Source organism: Aquila chrysaetos, chromosome Z, assembly GCF_900496995.4.
Source record: "Aquila chrysaetos chrysaetos chromosome Z, bAquChr1.4, whole genome shotgun sequence".
Taxonomy (NCBI): Eukaryota; Metazoa; Chordata; class Aves; order Accipitriformes; family Accipitridae; genus Aquila; species Aquila chrysaetos.
The window spans coordinates 41,186,980-41,208,284 of record NC_044030.1 but is presented as its reverse complement, the minus strand read 5'-3'; the positions used below and the strand labels follow the sequence as shown (position 1 = coordinate 41,208,284).

At 40.9% G+C, this 21,305-nt stretch overlaps 1 protein-coding gene across 2 annotated transcripts in view; it reads left to right on the top strand.

The window, feature by feature from the left end:
* Positions 1 to 11,652, top strand: part of ERCC6L2 (ERCC excision repair 6 like 2) — an 84,522-nt gene extending 72,870 nt beyond the window's left edge. The window contains exons 18-19 of one of the 2 annotated variants that reach the window (XR_003921809.2): positions 4,427 to 4,622; positions 8,671 to 11,652. Coding sequence is in view for 1 of the 2 variants with exons in the window: in XM_030003696.2 (XP_029859556.1) it covers positions 4,427 to 4,444 (18 nt within the window). In the remaining variant the exon portion in view is untranslated. Of the gene's footprint in view, positions 1 to 4,426; positions 4,767 to 8,670 lie in introns of those variants that run through there. The other variant, XM_030003696.2, reaches the window with a different exon arrangement.
* Positions 11,653 to 21,305: the final 9,653 nt, after the last annotated feature.

Genomic DNA, 21,305 nt, shown 5'->3' with positions numbered 1-21,305 from the left:
ATGGACACGGAGGAGGTGTGTGAGGTCAAGGTTATCTTCTGTTTCAGTGGAGTGTTCAGAAAATAATGGTGCTACTCTCCAGCAGACTTACATGGAGCATGTATAAAACACAGTTTTTAGAACTTTGTAACTTGGCCAAAGTTTGGCAGGTTTTCAGAAGGCTATTGCTGGGCATGAACCTGACAGTCTGATCCCTTACAGTAAGGTAACCCCTTTTCCCACACCCATTATCTCTCCCAAAGCATGCAGGCAAAAGATCTCAGTGAAATGGCTGTAAGAAAAACATGGGGAAAAGGGAGATTGCTCCCCTTTAACCTCATATTCAGAACAGCTGTACTATTTAGTTGAAACTTACCAGAAAAATTCAGCCTGATGCAGGCACTCAGCATGGAAAATTTCAGCTTGAGCACTTAGAGTTTGGCAAAGTTATAAACAACTGAAAGCAGGGTCCTATAATGGAAAGTGTTAAGCAAGCTTAACTATTGGTGGAAGTAACAGCACTGTGTATGATACATGTACATTTGTATGCATAAGCAGATATAGAGTATCCAGGATGATAGAGTGGATATCAATGGCTCAGCTGTATGATGGTATTACTGATCAGGTACAAAGCAATGACTGAGGTACTGAAGCGAGTCTGTAAGCACCTTTGTTCATTTTAAGCTCTGCAGGGGCAGTTCAGCAGAGGTGCTACAATTTAACACAGGAGAGCTCCTTACCTGTTGAACACAATGAAGCTACTTCTTTTAGACCAGCATAAAGGAAATATTTAAGGAGACCAGAGCAGGAGCTTAGCCAATGTCTCAGTGTTTAAGTGCACTCTCTCGCTGTAAGGCTGTGGAGAATTAAGCTCTGGAGGTGATACTGAAGCAATGGAGTAATAGCTGTGGAAAAGTTTGCCCTTTGCCTATTCTGTGTGTAGTTTTTTCTCAAAGCCATACAACATAGTTCCTACGCTTGGGTGAGGAAAGGATGTGAGTTTTTTATATGCAATAGACTTATCTGTCTGTTTTACTTCTCTGGATTATAATGGAAAATAATATTTGAAACACTCGGTGATTTTAGCTTAACTAAACAAGGAATCACAGAATCAACATTATTCTTTAGGAAAATTGTGGGGAGGGCTTTTCCTCATCTCCCTGTGCAATAAAAATAGCTTTAATATGTTTGCATCAGCAGTTTCTCGTCTCGAAAGCTGTGTTTAGATGGCATAGGCTTTTTGCTATTTCTCTTTAACATGGTATGCACATACTGTAGAAATCCATTTTTTCATCAGCTTGTTGCTAATAATGAGCCACCTAAGCTCTGAAAACCTCCTTCTGCTCTTAGCTGTAGAAGAATGCTTGAAGGATTTAGGGATGTCAGTCATCATCTTGTTTTTTAGCAGAAGTGTGTGTATGTGTGCACAGGGACAAGTGGAAGAGAGCCCGAGACAGAGTTTAGAAATTACACTCTGTGTGTGGTCTGAGGTTATTTCTCATTTCATGAAATGCACGCTTCATTCCTGGCTCAGGCAAAACTTGCACGTCACTGAATAAGTCCCTTATCCAGTTTCCAAAACACTGAAGAGATTTGAAAGGGCTCTGTGGGTGGACTGCTACTATCAGCAAAAGCAAATAAGCTAACCTATTTAGCTAAGCATTTTTTAATACTTAAACAGAATAACCTTCAGCAACACTGGAACAGTTGTGGCCAGCCAAAGGAAGAGAAGGGGAAAAAAACACAAGTTTAAGCAATCACACCTTAATTAACATTAAAGGCTGGATTATAGCTCTTGGTGTGTGAAGGTGCTGTCTGATCAGTCCAGAGAGAACACCGGTGAATGATTAAAGGAACTGACTGTGCTTCTAGGAGTCCTGTGTGGTGTGCTGGTCATAGTTTATTCAGCATTTCACCTTCCTTTAATCAAACGTGGTACAAACTCATTATCGTCACCCCCAAAAAGATGAATCCAAAGACTCCTTATATCAAGCTGTGTTGGTGTCCACCATAAGTAAATGGTTCTACCCTGGAAAATCATGGGCATTCAGCAGCAAAGCATTATTGTAGCAAATGCTAGCTCTGTGCTAAATCTTAGCATCCAAAATAAATTAAGGTTTATTTCACAGCAGGGAAAAAAAAAAAAACAAACCAAAAACAAACAAAAAAACTCCAAAAAACAACACCCTCCCCCCCAAAAAAAAATCCCAGAATGCAGTCAGGATGCTAATGAACCAAACCAGCAACTGTGGGTGAAACCCAAATGAGAGGACAGTACCAGGGAGCCTTACAAAATGTTACTCTTCACCTAATTGGAAATGATTTGGCCAGAACAGGGTTGAATACTCCAAGTTAGGTTTTCAATCCAGTGTTCAGTGATCAGAATATCACTGATCTTGATAGATTTACACCAAATTAACAATGTAGCCAACACCCCAATTGTCCAACCCATGTATTTGCAGGACTAACTATTACTGCTCTGAGCTAAATCAAGATGGAAGAATCTCTTTCAAAGCGAATCCTAGACAGAAATCTTGGAGCCTGAGAGATCGGGATCTGTGAAAGCTCAGGCAGAGCAAAGCACGGCAACATAGTTTGGTTAAGGCATCCTGTGACAGGTATGCAGCAATGCTCTTGCCCTGGGTAACACAGGACGGACCCACACCTCTCAGAGGTCTAGCAGAGTGCAGGGCTAAAGGTATTTGCCTGAGGAGCGACGTTCCTGCTTCATTGTGGCACGAAAGAGGAAATCATCAGGTTGTAGATGGAAGATTTTGCCAAGTTCTCTGCAACCCAAAACACAACTTCAGATACTTCTCACCTGCCAGTGCCAATGTTAAATTAGGTCCCAAGGGTCTCACGTTCTGAACAAACAGAGGAAAAATGAATGTTGCCAAGAGGCTGTTGAATCAGAAGGGAGAAGGAAGAGGCATTTGATGGGTTTGCTTCCTTCATGACATTAGCAATTCTTACTTGCCTAGTGCAGGCCAAAGACTGATGAATTGCCAAAGCCATGTTGCATGTTGTCTTTGCAGGATGCATGGAGCCAGAAAGAACTGGTGACGCTGTGCAGTTCTTGTCTGTGTCCACAGCCCAGTGCCACAGACCTCCCCCACCACATCTTCCATGTGGGAAGGAGGGGGCAAGTTTAGCCTTCCCTTTGAAGTTGGATCTGCATCTGTCCTAGTTACCCTCTCCCCATGGGGAAACTGAGGCACAAGGCAGTTAAACGCTGCATGCAAAAAGCCTCTGATGGACTCAGGCTGCCATAGACCTGAGCTGCGAAACTGTTCTTCCTTTCTTAGATTGTGTAGCATCGTGCAGCAGATCTCCTGCTGGGCTGGTTGACAGACCTGCTGAAGGGTGAGCACTGGAGGGGGTTGTGACATGAAGCACTTTGTGTGGTCAAGGATGGATGGTACGGAAATCTCCAAAGTGTGTGCAGTTACAATCCAGACAGGTTAGTCAACATAGGCCCAGAACAGATAAATGTGTTGGGGCATGCATAATTAAAAGTTAAGGCTAAACAGCTCTGGACAGCGGAACAACTTAGTTGATGGGGAAGGGTAGGATTTGAAGCAATTTTTAGGGTGTACTACAGGCATATCACAAATGGTCCAGAGAGAGTTCTGAATAACAGCATAACAACGTACTATAAAAGTCATTGTATGTTTCCCCTGCTCCTGGATGGCAGCAATTGATGTTGAAGTTCTCTACATTTTCACCAGCTCCAAAGCTGAAATTTGTCTTGTGGTGGTATTTATTTAGTCTGACTAGTTCCGGACAAGGTGTTAGCCCCTCATTCATTTGTGCTTAATGCACAGCAGCAAGTCCAGCTGCTGAATATGGGGCTTTTCTCAGCAGTTGTCTGTACTAGCGTCTTGCTACTAAGACCAAGCTGTGCTGCCAGACCTCCACGACACTGTCCAGACAAGGCTTTTGCAGAGTTGGATGAGCCTAGGAAAAGACACCAAAACCAGAACACTCTTCGAGAAATCAATGCCAACTTCAAATACCACACTCTAAAGTGCTTCTGCTTGTGAAGCTAGCAATCAGAAAACCTCTGCCTGGAAGAGTGCTCTGAACCAACTCCTATTATAGGACCTGACGCTGAGTTCTTGGTGGTAAATGACCACATTACTCTTTGGGGCTGTGGGTGTCAAAGAAAAGATGCATGTGAGAAAAGTCACCAGCTGAAAGCAGGGGCATGTTTTGAACACTAGAGGTAGTTTAGTAGCCCAGGCCTGTTTCTGATTAAAATAAGAGTCTTTCAGATGAATGGAATGTAAACCACATACCAATTATTGGAATCCCATAAAGGAAACTCCCTTTTCCATCTGTCTATCCATCCATCCGCCCACCCACACAAGTACAGTGTCTCAGAAATATGCCTCTGTAGAACTGATGGAAAAATTCAGTGCTTGCTTCCTTTTTTCTTACCTCCCAGGTGCTGGATGACAACTGAAGAGATGAAATTGCAGTGAAGCCACTTAAACATTTATCAAAGAAATGGACCTGCTAATTAAAAGGATAATATTTCCTGGCACCAGGACAAAACACACAAAGCTGAATCTCAAGGCCTTCCTCAAGCAAACTTCTGTGGGAATGTGGCTGTGTGAGGGCTGCAGGAACAAGCCTTAAGAGTAAGACCTGCCCAAAGTGAAAGCATTAGATTAGTGCACTCGTTAGAAGAAAAATACTAAGGCATGCGTATACCTGTTTCATTTGCCAAATGTCTCATTGCTTTGCATTCCCATTGCACTTTTTATTGAAGCTTTTCCATGTAACTGATTACAGTAATTAATGTTTCCATCACTTCTATGGGGCAGGAGGTGTTTCTGCCAGGTCAGCTGTGCATTGTAAGTATTACAGTGTCTATTTTACAGATGGTAAGACACAAAGTTCAGAGACAGCAAATCCATGCCAGCATATGGCAGAGTCCCATTCCTGACTCTGACCACAATACACGCTGTTTCTCCTAAGTAGGCACTAATGTCAAACACACTGTTTAAATGAGCAGATCTTCCCTGTATGAATGAAGGGAATGTATCTGTTTTGGTGAGCACTCTCTACTAACATCCATGACCCCATGTAAGGAATTTAGATCCATGATAAAGGTAATACTATGGCATACTTCCTATGTTCCTACTATAATTGCAGGACAGTTCAGCCTCAATGCAAAAGGCAGCCTCTGGACAGCTGGAAGGAGTTTGAAGTGTTAATAATTTGGGTAAGAGTTGGGTCTACAGTGGTTTTATGGTCTAGTTCATGGTAACTGTTTTTTGATACTCTGCTGGCCTCTAGAGGGATAATTTATACACAGGCTGAAGCAGTAACCTGGGGATTTTAAGCATTACTGCCTGCTCTTCGATTTTCTTGCCAGGTAGTTCTTTTCTATTTTGCAAGGCCTTTAAGTAGTGAGGTTTTGTAGTTCTTTGGAAACACTTTTTTTCACTTCCATGATTTTCCCTCTCTCTGGGCAATAGAGGTAAGGTATGTTTCTTCTGCTCAAATAAATAGGGGTAGAAGATCCTGGCAATAAATGCCTCTCAACCACTGAAGTGAGAAGCTCTGAGGAAGAAGTGCCAGAGGGGTGAGTGAGAGAGAGAAATGCGGAAAAGAGAATACAGAATTCTATGTGTAACATTTATCCATAATTTAAAGGCTCCTAAATGCTGAGAATTCTTCTCCTGAATCTTCTCATGTTCACTGAAAAGCATAACTACCTCATGCCAAAAAAAAAAAAAAAAGAAATCATGGTATTGAAACCCCCGAAAGACAGCACATCTTCCTTGGCTTTTTCTGCTTTCTGCTTCTCTACTCACTGCAAGGGTTTGCTGTATTCTCTACTTCATTCCCAGACCCTGTGGGGTTGGGGTTTTTTTTTTCAGGATACATGTATTAAATCTGAGAAAAACACTGAACAGAAAGGTTGACAATTTTCTGCAGAGGATAGATAATGGTCTGTAAGCAGTAACTGTGTTCAGGAAATATTGTGGCTTTGTTCAATATTAATATATTCTTAATGCTTAAAGTGTACCTTTCTGTAACTTCAGAGCACGGCAGGCATCTTGGTACATCTATGTGAAGGCCTGAGTTATTGTTCCAAAGTCATCTATATCCTTTATCCAACATCAACAGCATATGTCCCCCAGGTCCTCAGCTTCATGCTGGCCCTTTGCCTCCATTCCTGATGGCCAGTTCTCTCCCAGTTGAAATGTCTCCTCAGGATATCTCCATTACCACCCTATTGGCAGTTTTCTACTTGGAGTGAGGTCAGCTTGCTGGAACCCAACCCAAACTAATTTTTAATTCCTCTGTGCCTAATGATATGATAATTGTAGAATATGCTTATATTAGCTTCTCCTTTTCTCCTTCAGGTGACTATCAGGAGCTTTCAGTGTAGGGAAGAGCCTCGTCTAGAGATCATCCTGATGTCAAATGCTATTTTAACATTTAAGTTGACATATTTGTTGACCAGTTTCTCCCACAAAGTCCTTTGTACTATTTAAACAGGTATGGCAAATATTACTGGGTGCAGCAAAATGTCAAGTAAGGCCTCTGTGGTAGGATACGCATCTGTCATGGGATTTGCTTCTGTTGAGCCTTATTCACTGAAGGAAGCAAACTGCTGTAATAATCAAGATCTGTAGCTGTAATCTACAGCAAAACCTGTTTTGACTTCAGGAGGGCTAGGCTTCCAGTCTTGTGTGGAAAAACAAACGATCCCACACCACTCCAGCATGCCTGTCTCCTGTGCAAAAATTTCCTCTCATTCCTTCTCTGTGCTGTTGTTCTGTAGATATGTCATCAAAGTACCACAAATTCAGTTATTTATCAAAATTTGCATATACTCTTCAGCACATACAGGAAGCTGTCAGGTCAAAAGACTGAAGCATAGTGTAGTGACATACAAACATTTGGTGACAACTTTTCTAAAATTATCTAAATGGCTGCTGATGCTTGCTGTGTCCCACTTGAGAAGCCAGACAAGATAGCCCGTAAAAAGCTAATCTTCATGAGGCTGTGTATTTACTAAGTACATTTATCAAAGATCATGGTGAATCTATGTAGTTCATATGTATTATTAGTAAAAAAAATATGTCTCCAAATGGAGAACAAGTGAAACAAAGGAAATTCTGACTGCTTGATTCAATTAAGAAAATTAATGGAGCTGTGTAGAGCTGCAGAGTTTCAATGTTGTTTTGCAGGCTTGGTTACTGTGTAGTGTGCAAAAGCAGGCAATCAAAAAGCAGTCATTGGCTGGCATGCCCCTAAAATGTGCACTAGAAATTACTGGATTAGTGGTGACAGTAACTGCAGATGCCAGGGAACTGCAACAGTGGCATGTCGTCTGTGCAACAGATAACTGGGGTCAAAGAGAAAGCACAAAGACCACATTCAGAGACTGAGTCCTTTTGTTGTGGGAAACAGCCTCAAATGCAAATGCTTATTTGTTCAAACAAACCTTGAAGAAACTGCTGGAAATTGGAACAAATTCAAAAAACATGCAGGTCAATGTGAGCCTTTCAGGAAGACAATGCCAGGGTATTTTGGATTCATCAGGTTGCAGGTGACAGCACAGAACTGGCTGAAAATCTTGTAGCAATTCTGCAACTGCTACGTGATGCAACAATAATCACCATGTTATTAAACAGGAGTTAAAACAGAGCTTGGTATATCCTCCATGCTTCCTCTAACTTCACAGCTAGACTGTCACAACCTAGAGGGATGACTATTTAAAAAATCTTGATGCTATGAGCAATTTAAACAGGGGAAATCCATCTCTTTCTCTTGGGTGTTATTACAGTAAGGTTCACATGTAGTTGTAAAAAGCTGAGGCTAAAACTCGTGAAGTACAGTGCTGCGTTCTTTGGCAGAGAGCGGCAAAAGGATATTCATCTGATCTACTGAAGTACAGAATATCCAGACAGCTTTCTGTGACGCCTAAATTAGGTGCTGAATCTCACTGCCTTCCCCCACTCAAGCTTTGGTTTGAATCACTCATTATGCTCTTGAATTTGGAGGCTATAACAGGCATGCAGTGTCAGTGAATATGGCCCAGAGTGCCCAAGGGCTTAGAAAGAAAGAGCAAAAGAAAATAATTCCTACCCAAATAAAAATGGAGCTCCAGTTTCAGGTGTGTCAGTGTTGGATCAAAACTTCACAAAGTCCAAGTAGGTTTTCCCACATGGACTAGAGGCATACCATGTGCTGGAAGGTCTTTCCTGTCCTTGCATTTCAGTCTTCCACATCAGCGAATGTCACTGTGCTTGTGTTAACAGAGGAACTTAGCAGCTACTAAGGGCTGCTGGGTAGGAAATTATTTTCTCCTATTGCAAATAGCCAATTTCTAAATCTTGCTCTAGGACTACATGTAAAGGTCTTATGAGAATGACAGAGAAACGTGGTCGTTTATGGCACCAGCTCTTACGATATTCATTTCAAGCTATCAATCAAGTTGCAAGTGTTGGTCGCTTGCCAGTGGAAGCAGGAGGCAGTAATAGTGATAAGGACCTGGAGACAGTCATTTTATGGCATAGTCTGGTGTGATGGGGCAAGATTTAATATGACCCCACATTGGCTAAACTGTAGTGTGTTATGGCAAAAACTTTGACTCATATACAGAAACAACTGTTTGTAGCCTTCTTTAGTTGAAAACAAGCTGGAGTAGCTCACTTGTTTTTTCAGATGATTGTTCCTGTGAATCGTGGGTCTTTTATGCTCCAAGCAACATCAGGGTCTTAGGAAGATGCTGAATCAAAAGTTTTTGAAAGAGGTAACCAGGTACTCATATACAACTAAGGGGGAAATTTTATTTTATTTTATTGATAGTAATGCTTCTGTAACTTTTTAATATCTTTTTTATAGATTCATAGAGTTTAAAGCCAGAAGGGACCATTAGCTTCTTTCACAACCATTGAATTTCATTTGCTATTAGTGCATTAAGCGTACTTACAGTACAGGAACTTTAAACAGCTTTCACTGTGCTTTATACTTTCAAGACTGGCCAGAGCAACATATGAATAAATAGCCTTCAGATGTTCATTATAATTAGCAAATCTTAGTATCCAAAAGCCAGCAATTTTTTCCATATTATTTTGCTGTATCAAGAACACAAGATTTGAGGGGAGCGATTCCATCATCCATTCTTACTCATACAATGGCAAAACCAAGAAAACTGATTTCCATAAACCAGTTAATTTTATGTTTTTTTCCCTGGAAACAAGAATACAGGGATCCATATTTTCCAGACTCCATCCCACTACCTTGCTTAGGTTTGAAATTGCTGAATAGGATTTCCAATGGGAACTCCAATATGGAGTTCATCTTTCATGACTGGACTCTTTTTCCTCAGGGAGATTTTAGAAATTCTTTAAGAAAGGGAAGAAACTCATTGGAATAATAGGAGAAAACTGCTACTTTCAGTTTTCGTGGGACACTCTTTATGGCAACGATCTGAGTGGGCCTATTCAGCACACTGAATGCGGTAGCACAACGGACAGGACCCTTTAATGAAAGACTTTGTTATCTTTTTCTTTTTAGCCTTCATTGTTGAGGAAACTGGAAGGTATATACTGAATGAAGCAGAGCTCACTGGTGAAATGCTGCCACTGACAACTGAATTCTCTCTCTAATACATTTAATGTGCAGCATATCACCGAGAATTTAGCAGGTAATTGCTCACTGTTTGCAGGGGTCTCACTTGCAGAACTGCAGAGCACTCACAAGAGCCATGGAAGTCAATGGAAGTGGTGTCTGGAAAACGAAAAGTGCCTGCTAGTGCCAAAAAGTCTGGAAAAAAAAAAAAAAATCCTAAGAGCCTTAATTTAGGCACCCAAAAGAGGTGGGCCCCTTGGACATTAATCTGTTTGTGCTTCAATTCCCATCTTTTATTCTAGTTCCTCATTTCATAGGCTTGTTATAAATGCAGTCTGTGAAACACTCAAGTATTATAACAAGAAGGAAAACAGAGAGACCTGCAAGCAACGTAACACTTCAGTCTTCAAAGTTGTGTCTGAATTATGCAGAAGGCACATGCAGAACATTGGGGATGGGACACGCTGATAACTAGCAGCCCAGTCTGTAAGCCCTCACCATACCCTGAGGCACACACGCAAGTGAACTCAAGGAAGATTTTATGGGCGGGGGAAGTTCTGGTGTTCTTAATTTTAAAGAATTGAATCTGCAACTTCATTGTGTATTTTTAGTTCTACATGTGTGCACCAACACATGCAAAATACTGCTGTCCCTAATAGCTTTGCTTTTCAGGACCTTTATAGTCCTAACCCTAATTGGAGGTTCCTAAAATATTCCTTATATTCCTAGGCTTCTCTTTCACTAGAAAGCTGCTTGTGGGTTTTCTACATCATGTAATCTCTCTGAATCAGAGAAATAAGACACACAATTGTTCACAGACACACCCACTCTCCCTCCCTCCAGAATCACAAGGAAAATCAAAAGCTTTGCATTCTGTAGGATTGCCCTGTCTTACCTACTTTGGTTCTCAGTTCTGTAAGTGGTCATTTACTTATCCGGTTGACAATTATTTAGCATCTGCTTTGTTCCTACCTCGCTACTCCCTGCCCTGTCCTTCTTTGTGAGGATGTCCTGTCTGTTATTTGAATGAAAGGATTTCCCTGATAATATTAACATTCACAAAAATTGCCTCATACTATGCACAAGGTTGTACATTCTTTTCCTAATACAGTATGAGTTGCTTTCTCATCTTTTCTTGTAAGTGGTACTTAAACTGGCAGTATGTCTCACTTTAGGTCTATCAAATACCACAGAGCTTTCTCTTCTACTAGTAAAGGAAACCTCATAAATTTTTAATGGCTATCATTCAGTATATTCCTTACTTCAAAGGCACTTCTGTGATCTTACTGGTGTTTCCCTTCTTGAAGATATATTCATCAAAATTGTCATTACATATAATCATCACTGGAAAAGCAAAAGGTTGACTAGATACAGTATAAGTTTACAAAACTGTAGGGACATGGCTGAAAGATCACGCTTACGGATGTAAGCTTCAGGCTGTAAGATCCCCTTCCAATGCCTATCCATATAACAAAGGAATTTTGTAGTACACTGCTCTCACAGCCCAAATCTGTAGGACATTTCTCATTCATCACACAGAAAATTGATTATTTTGTAATGAAGCCAACAAATCTCTAGATTTGACATGCTATGCTTCTTTTTGTTCCTGTTCTGTAGTTCATAGAGACCAAATATGGTGTCCTTGGGTGAAACAGGAGACCAGGGGACTGCTGGGTTCTTCAGGATTTGCAACTTCCAGATGTTTTTACACAACTGTTCAAAATTGAGATGTTAGGTGTATGGCTTTCATTTTGTTTTTCTACAGTACGCTCTTTTGCTCCTTTGTCCCCCCTTCCTTTGTGTGGTATTTGAGATGGTTTAAGGTAAGAGCATATAATGTCTATCTATTTTTATTGTGGCTCTGGATCCAATCAGTGCTGCTAGTGGTTGAGTGAACTTCTCTGTCTAGTAGCTTTTTACAAGCTTCTTTACGCTGTCTTAGTAGTTGTGTCTTTCTTTGGCAAAAATATTTGACACTGCTGGATTGAATGAAACAGAAATTTTCAAATTAATTTCTGAACTCTGCTAATGAAAAGAAGTAATGTGAAAAAATAAATCACTAGTTTGGAAAGACCCCTATGTTGTGTCTCATAAAAGAGCCTTCAGATGTTCTTTAGTATGAACGGTATTTATTTTTATTACTCTTCCTAATATCTAATAATGAAACCTGTTATTTATGTGCTTCATCTTCAAAGTGCCTTGAAAACATTTGTTATCTGAACATCTGCAGGACTGGATGTCCTTCTGCCATTCGAAGTGTCTCCACTACTACATGAGAGAAACTTAAATGATTCCAGCACGACTTTACCACATGCCAGACTTCTGGGAGGATGATTTTGCTTCAACTTTAACCTCATCTCCTATTTGCCCAAATGTTTGTGGCATATTTTAGACATTCTTGGCTGTAGATTCAAACGTGCTATAGCAAAAGAATACATTTCTGTATGACACAAAAATTGGATTTGATTTGTTTGCAACTGGAGATTTTTAACACATGCTACTTGGTATCCTTAATCTCAGAATCATATGAAAGTCTAGTGCAACACAAATGTATTTTAAGATCTTCCATTGCAGTTGGGGTTATTTACTATGTTCTTCCTTCACTATGACAAACTTGCATTTTTACTGTTGGTTTAATTGTTCCATCATAGTCTAGTTACAAGAATTTAATGCCTTTCCTATTGTGTGAGCTGATTACATTCATGGTCTTCTACAGGAGTCAAACTTTGCCTGTATGGGTGTTGAAGGAGAGTTTCAGGCAAGGTAAGTGACCACAACTGATTGACTCAGTTGTAAAATGTTCCCTCCCCAGATGCAGGCCGCAGTGCCTAAGGCTGCAGTGGAAGTCTTTAGTATCTAACAGGGCTACTCCCTGCCACCGTTTTCAATTGCCCCGTGTCAGAGATTATCACCGGAGACAAACTGGTAACAGAGTGCTCCCTGATCCCCTGCTGGCAGAGCTGGGTATGTTAACCTAGCAGTCACTTAGGGTGATATACTGTAGTTTGCAGCTAAGGGGAGAGTATTATCAGGCAGCAGAGCAGCTCAAGAAGTCCATAGCTTCCTGCACACCATCTCACATAGATCCCTGTACAGCAGTGGATGTCAGGAGTAACTTTCTGTATCAGTGAGATAACACTGCTGAAAAAAAGGATTAATTGTACCGGTGATCAAGTGGAGAGTTTTGCAGTGGGACTTAGCATTCATTGGGATCTCATGTTAATCTTACATGTGGTGTGAGTCTAGCTCATTCAGTGAAACAAGCAAAAAACCCCAAACCCCCAATTTGCACAGACTTTTAAAGGAAGAGCATAATAATTCAGCAAACTCAAGTTTGGAGCTGAGCTTTCATCTCCTGCTCCCGAACAGTTGTTCAGGACCTATTTGCCCTGCTTGGACCTATTTAATTTTTCTTTTTTCACTTGGATCTTTTGGTAGTTGAGATTGGGAAATGGCAAATGAATGTGTTTTATGGGAAAGTTTAAAGGAAGGAGTTCATGTGCAGCATGTTATCAATCATGTCTTGTAAATATGATTACAGCATTTACACTGCATCACATCAAAAGCCAAATGTTATGTGACATCTCCACCATCATAAACTTTAAGGAAGCTTTTTTAAAGTATAGTGATCCATCTCTGAAACTGGATGCCTGCTGTCAACATTGAAAGCAGCAGTGCTCCGATCTGAAAGAGCTGGTAGCAGAGGGTGCAAATGCCAAGTTGTCAGTGGTGTGGCTACTTAGGGAAGAACCAGAGATTCCCCGTCACCTGCTGCAGTTGCAGTGAGGAAGTTTGGCATATCTCCAGCTGTGCCTGTGATGAAATCATTATGGGTGTCTTGCTACAGCATCTGGAGATTCATCGGTGTTTAACCACTGCCTCCCACTATCCTAGTGGGATTAATTTTGGTTAATTTCATTGGGTGTTTTGTTTATAGAATTTGGTCTTTTTTACTAGAATTTTACACTAATTGTGACTTTTTGGATATTTCTATCAGGACACAGCAAAAGTAAGTTTTTCACATTATGGTTGGGGACATGGATCTGAACAGAAAGACTGGGTCTGAATTTTTCACTTGTTATTGAGATCAGTCTAAGTGCAACCTGTTTCTGGTTTACATTTTTACCTGCTGTCACCCTCATCCATTCTGTACATCTGACCAGTAGCCTTTATGCAAGAAAAAGAGCATGACTTTGAGGAACACAGTGACTCAGCATGATTTATGCTTCACTTATTAGCTACTCATCAACTCCCCTGACAAGGATTCTGGGTAATGTAGTCCACAGGGCCTCTCCTTGGGGTAAACAGTACCAGATGGTTAACGTTAGTGCTGTGAGAGATTATGCTACAAAGAGCCCTAGGCACAGGAATCTAACACAATACAATTGCTCTCCAAAGAGTGGGCTGTGTGCCTGTGCTGTCTGCAGAGTCTGTTTCTCAAAAAGAAAGCCTGTGAGACTACACAGCAGGACTTGTGGGCATGGGGAGGTGGAACGGGGACATGCACTGAAAAAGAAGTTTAGCCCTTGGGTGCTGGGATCTGGGATGCAGGAACAATGGGAACAAAAATGGTTGGGAATTGGGACTTCTGTTCTAAAGGAAATTCCAATGGTTTGAAACAAAGCTTATTCCAAAACAGAACAAAATGCTAACATGCTCCCATCAAACAAAAGTCTGACAGGGTTTGATTACTGTGGTAGCACTGAAAAAAAATTTGTTTTGGTATTAGTGTTTTAGTTCTACAGAAGTTTGGAAATTAAATTAAATTAGCCTATGTGATAGATAATGTCCATAATGTGTAGCTATTTAACATTGTCTCTCTATATATTGCAGTGTTATATAAACTTGGTATTTGTTACCATCTGAGCAACTAAAGCTTAATCAAAATGGAGAAATGTAAGTTACATATTCCAACCACTTCCAGATGAATTTGTGGAAGCCAACCCATTCCCACAAAGCTTTCTCATACTGACAAACTGGATGTTTTTAACTCGTCTAAGTGGGGACATCAGCACCTATCATGTTACGGCTGTGGCCTAATGGAAGCAGTTCCTTTGCTACCATCTGTAGGAGGTCAAGAGCTGTCCTGATAGCCCCATCCAGCACTGTTGTGCTAAGCCCATGTATTCAAGTTTATAGACCAGGATTTAGCAGTTTTCATATGAATTTCCTTCTTCTCTTCAGTTTGGGAAACTGAAGAAGTGCTGAGTTCTAGGCAGTTTCTGTGGCACTGCTGCCTTATTGGACATCTGCTTCATCACTCCACCTCAGCAGAGGGCAGTGGCCTTTTCTGATCTGCTTGTTCCTAGGTACAACCAGTATTAGACTTGTTGTAGGTAACACCAATACTATCACAGGCAAAGCTGATTTATTGTAACCAGAATAGCAATTTAGTTATCACTGATACATTTTTAAATTTTGTTGTACAATCCATGACAAGAATTTCCTGTAAAGCATGGTTCATCCCTGATTTGCTCAGGGGCACCTTGGTGCATCTCTTTCGAAACCAGCAACTGGATCCAGCAATTAAGAAAATGAAAACCATAATTTTGTGCAAAGACATATTTGCGGGGCGATGATGCTTCGGCCCCATGACTTCTAGCAAATTGGCTAGTTTGCATTCCCAGCAGGCAGTAATGAGAGATCATATGTGTCTGTCCTAATCTTTGGTTAGAACTAAACAGAAAAGATAGAGACCTGGATAAACCATTAAAACAGCCTTAAGCATAGTCTCTCTATCTAAACAAGATAATAACTCAGGACAACAACGATTTCATGAACCAGGTGTAAATTTATTGTGTCCCTTCAGGAAAGAGAAGGTAGCCTGGATCTGCAACTGGAGATCATGTTTGCGCTGGTAATTGCATACTTAATGTAATTTTTAAAAGGGGCATATGCTATAAATGGCTGTGGTCTCCCACTGGCAGTCACAAGATACCACTGAAATCTGTACGTGTCAAAAAATTGTCCAACATGTCTTTCTTGGTAGCAGTAAACAGTCTGCAGTTCATATGTATCCACCGATGTGAATAGAGCCCTTTACATGCAGATTTCAGACTAGGACATTTAATCAAGTCAGCAGTAGCAATGGCTATGTCTTGCTGTCAAGAGGGGTAAGTGTCCCCTGTACTACAAGCACACCCAAGCCAGTCTACATATGGACAGCAGTGCACAGCTGTCCTCCTTGGAAGAAGAACAAGTAGTGTTGGGGGAGCTTTGGCCTCGTTGACAGCCTATGGAATGCAATCAGACTCAGTCAGCAGAGGTGAGCAATTTCTCTGCTGCCAAAATGTATCTATTGCCAGAGCTCCTTACACAGCGTCTTATCGGGTGTCCTGCTCCACATCTGTCCAGCACCTCTCTGAGACACGTCAGACCACCAAGGCTCAGGCTGGTCTGTACACCTCTGGCAACTTGATATCCTTTCATCACTCAACTACTCTACTTACTGCTGAAGACCAACAAAATGAGGCTGGTTTTATCTAAAGCCGACGTGGGTATGATGGCACAAGAGACCCTTTCAAAAGGTTCAGCAACTTCAGCTGCCGGTAGATAAACAGGGTATTTTGTAGCTTGAGAATTCATCTAGTTTTGTCACTGCTTCCTGGTAGCCAGGAAACAATGGCCGAAGTAAAGTATCATTTCAGCTCCATATATTACAGTATTTTTTGCTTTACCCCTGTTTTGCTTTTGTTTGACATCGTGGGAGAAATTCAGTTGCTTAAACATAGATGTCATTTTAGATGCTATGAGGTATCACACCTTACCAGCAGCTGAGGTCCCAGATGGCTGCAGAGCTCCCACAAGTCCTTTACAAGGGTTTAAGGTGTCCGAGGGTATCTCAAATCACAGTAGTTTCCTGTGTCGAAGCAACTGCTGTTGGCTTAATTGCTGCAGTTGGACTGTGTCTCCCATGAGGTACCTTAGCTATAACACCCCTGCTGTGGTGTAGAGGAATAGCTCTGGCTTTTTACCAGTCCCAAGCATTTATTAAGTGAAAGAGATTCATGTATTGTTGCAGAGGGAAGAAAAGACCAACAGAGAAAGGTTGGATAACTCTCCATGCTTTTAGCTCATATTTGGGGAAGTGACCGCTTCAAAGCACTGCACACAGAGTTTGTTGAGCCTTGAGCTCTGATTATTTATTGCCCACCTTTCTGAGGTCCAGATCACTTAGTCCCATCACAGATTTAATCCACCACTGCACTAAAACCCCATTCTTGCCTCCTTGGTAGAAGAGGGACCAAGAGAAGTGGCAGCCCTCTGCAGATCCGTGGAGGTCTACCAGCACCCCTTTGCTAGGTCCCACCCCACAGTACCCCCATACTGTCCAGTGATATCAACCCTGCTTCTGTCAGCCAGAAATGGCAACAAGTTAGCTTTGGGTGGCTGCCACCAGCTAGGTTCCCGCGTAGCCAATTTTGCGCCGATGCTGCTGACTCTGTCCGTCCTTACTGTGCAGTCAGCTCTGCACCGTGGCTGCGGCTCCTCTCTGCACTTGGCACAGGCTCTCCCTGTTGGGAGCACAGAGCAAAACAAAGCCCTCTGCCACCTCTGGCTGAGCTTTTTAACTTTGTTACTAAGCCAAAAGCTGTCACGTGTAAATTCAGTGTCCTTCTGTAAGTATACTTAGAATAATAATCTATTAACAATCAAAACATATACAAGTTCCAACCAAACCTTCAAAACTCAGCAAGCGAACTTATCAGTAAGCACGTAAATGACGACCTCCAGAGCTCTATTTTTTCCTTCTTTGGGGAACAGAGATGCGTTTAAAATTAAAACTCTCCTGCATGTAAAAGAAGACCTTTACCTCATCTTCTCTCTCTCTCCTTTAAACCCATCACTTCAGACAATGTTTACTCTTTTCTCATCATTCCTGTCTTGAACTATTGTCCTCTGCTATGTCTTCTGTTTGTCATGCCTGATTTACATTTAAATTTGGGACAGGGGAAATATCTGTATTTGTAAAATGTCCAGTAAATTTATGGTGCTGTGTAATTTATGATGATAAGTGCAGGACATATTTCAGTTTGACATTCCAACTTATATTTTCAAAGCCATAAATAAAGTATTTAAGAGCAAGATCTTGAACATTTTATTTTTAACGTTATACTTGAATGTTTATTTCAAGGATGGATAAATATTAAAATAATGTGGGCAGAACATATTCCTCACTTTCTTCTTCTTCAGGCAATATTGAGTGGCCAATGCTCTCATTACTGCCAGAAAAGGGATATTTTACTCCACTTATGAGGACCCAGCATACTGTACCTCACCAGGGAAGAGTGAGCAATAATGGCTCCAGCTAAAAATGGCTTTGGAAAGGACAAACAATGACTCCCTTTCAAAAGCACTTGTGAACTAAGCTGATATACAGAAATGTTATTTTGATATTGCACAGAGTGAGTATGAATGTTCATCTCTTAAGAAAATATTCAAGTGCAGCTGTTGCTCTCTTGTCCCATATGGTTATGCTTTTAAGCATGGCTTGAACTTGAAGCATTTTCCATTTATAAAAAAAATTTCTTTAACAAAATCTTTTTTTCCAAAAATAATATTCACATGTGAGTCTTTGCTTCTGATATTTTTCTAATTAGTTAATCTTTTGTTCCCAGTTCCCTTGCCCCCTTCCTCTGTTCCATATGCATTTTATACCCACAGCCCTGAAATCTTCCTAACCAGTTCAAGAGTGTGGAAAGGTTGGGCTGCCTTGTTTTTGCTCCAGAGGCTCTTAACTTACCTGTTATGACAGTGTGTAAAGTCTCACAGACCAGGTGTGCCGCCTCTTCATTACAAACTCAACCAATCCTCCTATGTTAATGGACTTACTGACAGAGTTTCCTGCTGTATTTGTCTCTGTGAGACTGTCCTAAACTCAGCCCTCAGCATAGGCAGATGCTCTGTTAATGTATCGCTTGCATCATTATGAAATAGAAAAATCCCTTTAAAAATGGGAATGTGTTCATGCAAGGTACTCTGGGCCACCTGGCAACGTAGCTGAGATTGTACGTTAGGAGCTGGCCTCGTATCTGTACTGACACTGAAACGTAGCTGTAGACAGGTCATTTTCTTTTAAAGGTAATGTTCTGCATGGGATGTTAAACAGATGCCCTTTCCAGTAGCCATGCAGATGGAAGCAAAAATTACACTGAGCGTCCCAAAGAAGATTGGTAGACTTTAAATCTCACTGGCAAGGCAATAGCCTGGAATGCTTGCTGTTTATCAAATGGCCTTCAGGAATGCCTTTTTTGAGCATCACATTATTTTAATGAAAGTCACAAAAACAAAAGCAGTTTGTCTTCCCATATGTGATCTATTACTGGCTGAGCAGAAAAGACACATGCTGTTTCTGCGTCTACTTCTGTGGCGAATTTTTACAAGGGAGATGAGAACAGAGCCCTTTATGTTGCCGGGAAATGCTGAAATGGCTATGATATATGACTGATAAATAGAAGTATTATCTGAATTGGCCAATTTCTGCTGTGCAAGCGGTGCATCCATTGTGACATTAGATACTAGATTTTGTTTTCCCCTGAGCATCCTGTATAAATAGTCTGTGACAGTTTAATAAACCCAATTTAGTACATCTGTAACCCTCCACTATCCGCTGCTCCTAACCTTTGCATTCCATGTATGATGCTGGGAGATGGTGGCATGCGGAGTCTCATGATAACATTTCTTCGTTACAGACTTGCAGTACAAAATGGCTTATGGTCAGGCAGCTACTGCAAATCAGTATATTTCCTCACCTGTTTTTTTTCTTCTCCTTTTGCAAGTGTTGCCTGCATTGATTAACACCATACTCTGAATCGCATGTCTATCAATACAGCACCTTTTCACATGTGCTTAATACCTATAGCTTCTACTGCTTACATGACAGAGCTAGGAGGTCAGCATTCAGTGTGCAGTTTGAAAGCCACCTTGAGAAGATGTGAAGAAGAGATGCGGGTGCTTGATATTAGCAGAAAAGACACTAAGCATGATGTTTAGAGTGAGTAGTTAGGGAACACTTATTACTAGTATTGCTGAGGACTAGACAACAGAAGTTTAGAGAAGAAATTACGGTTCTTGCCAGTGCCAAAAATTAAGTGATAATGGATCAAAAATCAAAAATTTGTGAAACTACCTTAAATCAACTGTTAAAAAATATATAATCATAGAAGTCACATTCTTTTTATCTTTCTTTCTTTGAGGCTTATGGCTGCACCACAGTTTTCAAGCTTTAGTTAGGGAGTCCAGACACTAGTCACAGAAAAACTTGATTCAGCAATTTAGCTCTTTGAAGCTTTAAGAAAGAGGTTCCAAATATCCTGAGGATCTGGGTAAGATCATGCATCAGCAACTCTAAAAAGATAAAAGCAAGCTTTAAAATACCTGAAAATGCATCAGTGACCCAACTGATTTGATAACAATTATGCAGTCTCTGCATATTACATTTTTTAAAAAAGGATGAAGTCTCTGTTCTTCCCAGTCTTTATGTGTGATCCAGCGCCTGCTGAAATCATTGGTAGAACAACAGAAGGATTTCCATCAGCCTCAGAGCAGGCTTTGAATATAGTCTTCAATCAGGAAGATCGGAAGGCTGGAGCCACAGACAGGTAACCTGGAGAACACGAGGAAATACAAGGCTTTTAGGGTAATCTTTGTGTGGTTTTCCTATTCCTATTCAGCACGCAACTGATGCACAGATGGTGTTCAGCTACAGAAGTGAGGTCTTGTTCCAAATTTGGGACCGTTTAGAACTTGCACTTTCAATGTCTTTCATTTGGAGGAAGAGTAAATGTTCAAAGGCGTTAGTATTAGCTTGCCTTCAAACGCTAAGTACGACATGAGGGCATGTAAAATACATCTCCAGATGAAAAACTACATCTTGTAAGACTGAATGTGACCAACATTTAAAATGTGACACTGAACAGTCAGAAACAGTATATGACTTTAAAAAAAAAAAAAAAAAAGAAAATCAACATGAACGTGAACCTCCAGTATTTGCTTCTATATGGTGAAGGCCCAGTGGCAGGGTTTCATCCTAGAAATTCCACTCTTGCTAGTTGACATGGGACTTCCATGGATACTTTAAACTCCCAAGTGGTTCCTTTAGCTTCCTTGGGACTAAGCAGGTGTTGAAGTTTCTTCATATGCGTAAGGACTTTCCAGTGTTTACACCCAGCCACGCTGACACACGGACTAGGACCCTACTGACGTGTCTGAACAATGTTCAATGTGCAGATGACAAATTTCTGCCTCTCCCCTCTATACAGTTTTTTGGTTTGACTAGCTGATAGGCCAAAGAGTGATCAAAGTGTCCAGGTTGTTGCAGACAGGGCTACCAGGCGTATTGCAGTCTCGTCTCAGTGGGCAGTTTTCTTCCCACCAGTTGCCATGTGGAGGTGGCTCACAAAACCGATGCTCAGCTCCTGGTCTTGAGAATTGTAAATTTCTGAAACTCAAATCACAGGAAACCTGTGATAAAATCCTATGGACATTACCAATAATTTCATAAGAGCTAGGACTACTTAATCATGGTCTACTGACCACCAGAGAGTTCTTTAGTTTTCCGGATATGGTGGTCCTAGAGAGTTTATTTTTCAGTATCGCTTCCTGTTAATCCTAATTTTGATCAGTGATGGGAATAGTGATTACCTACACCTTCAAATCCATTTAAAAGTAGTAAAAAATTATGTTGTTTTTTTAAAAATCCTGGCTGTCATTGTTCCTCTCTCTTC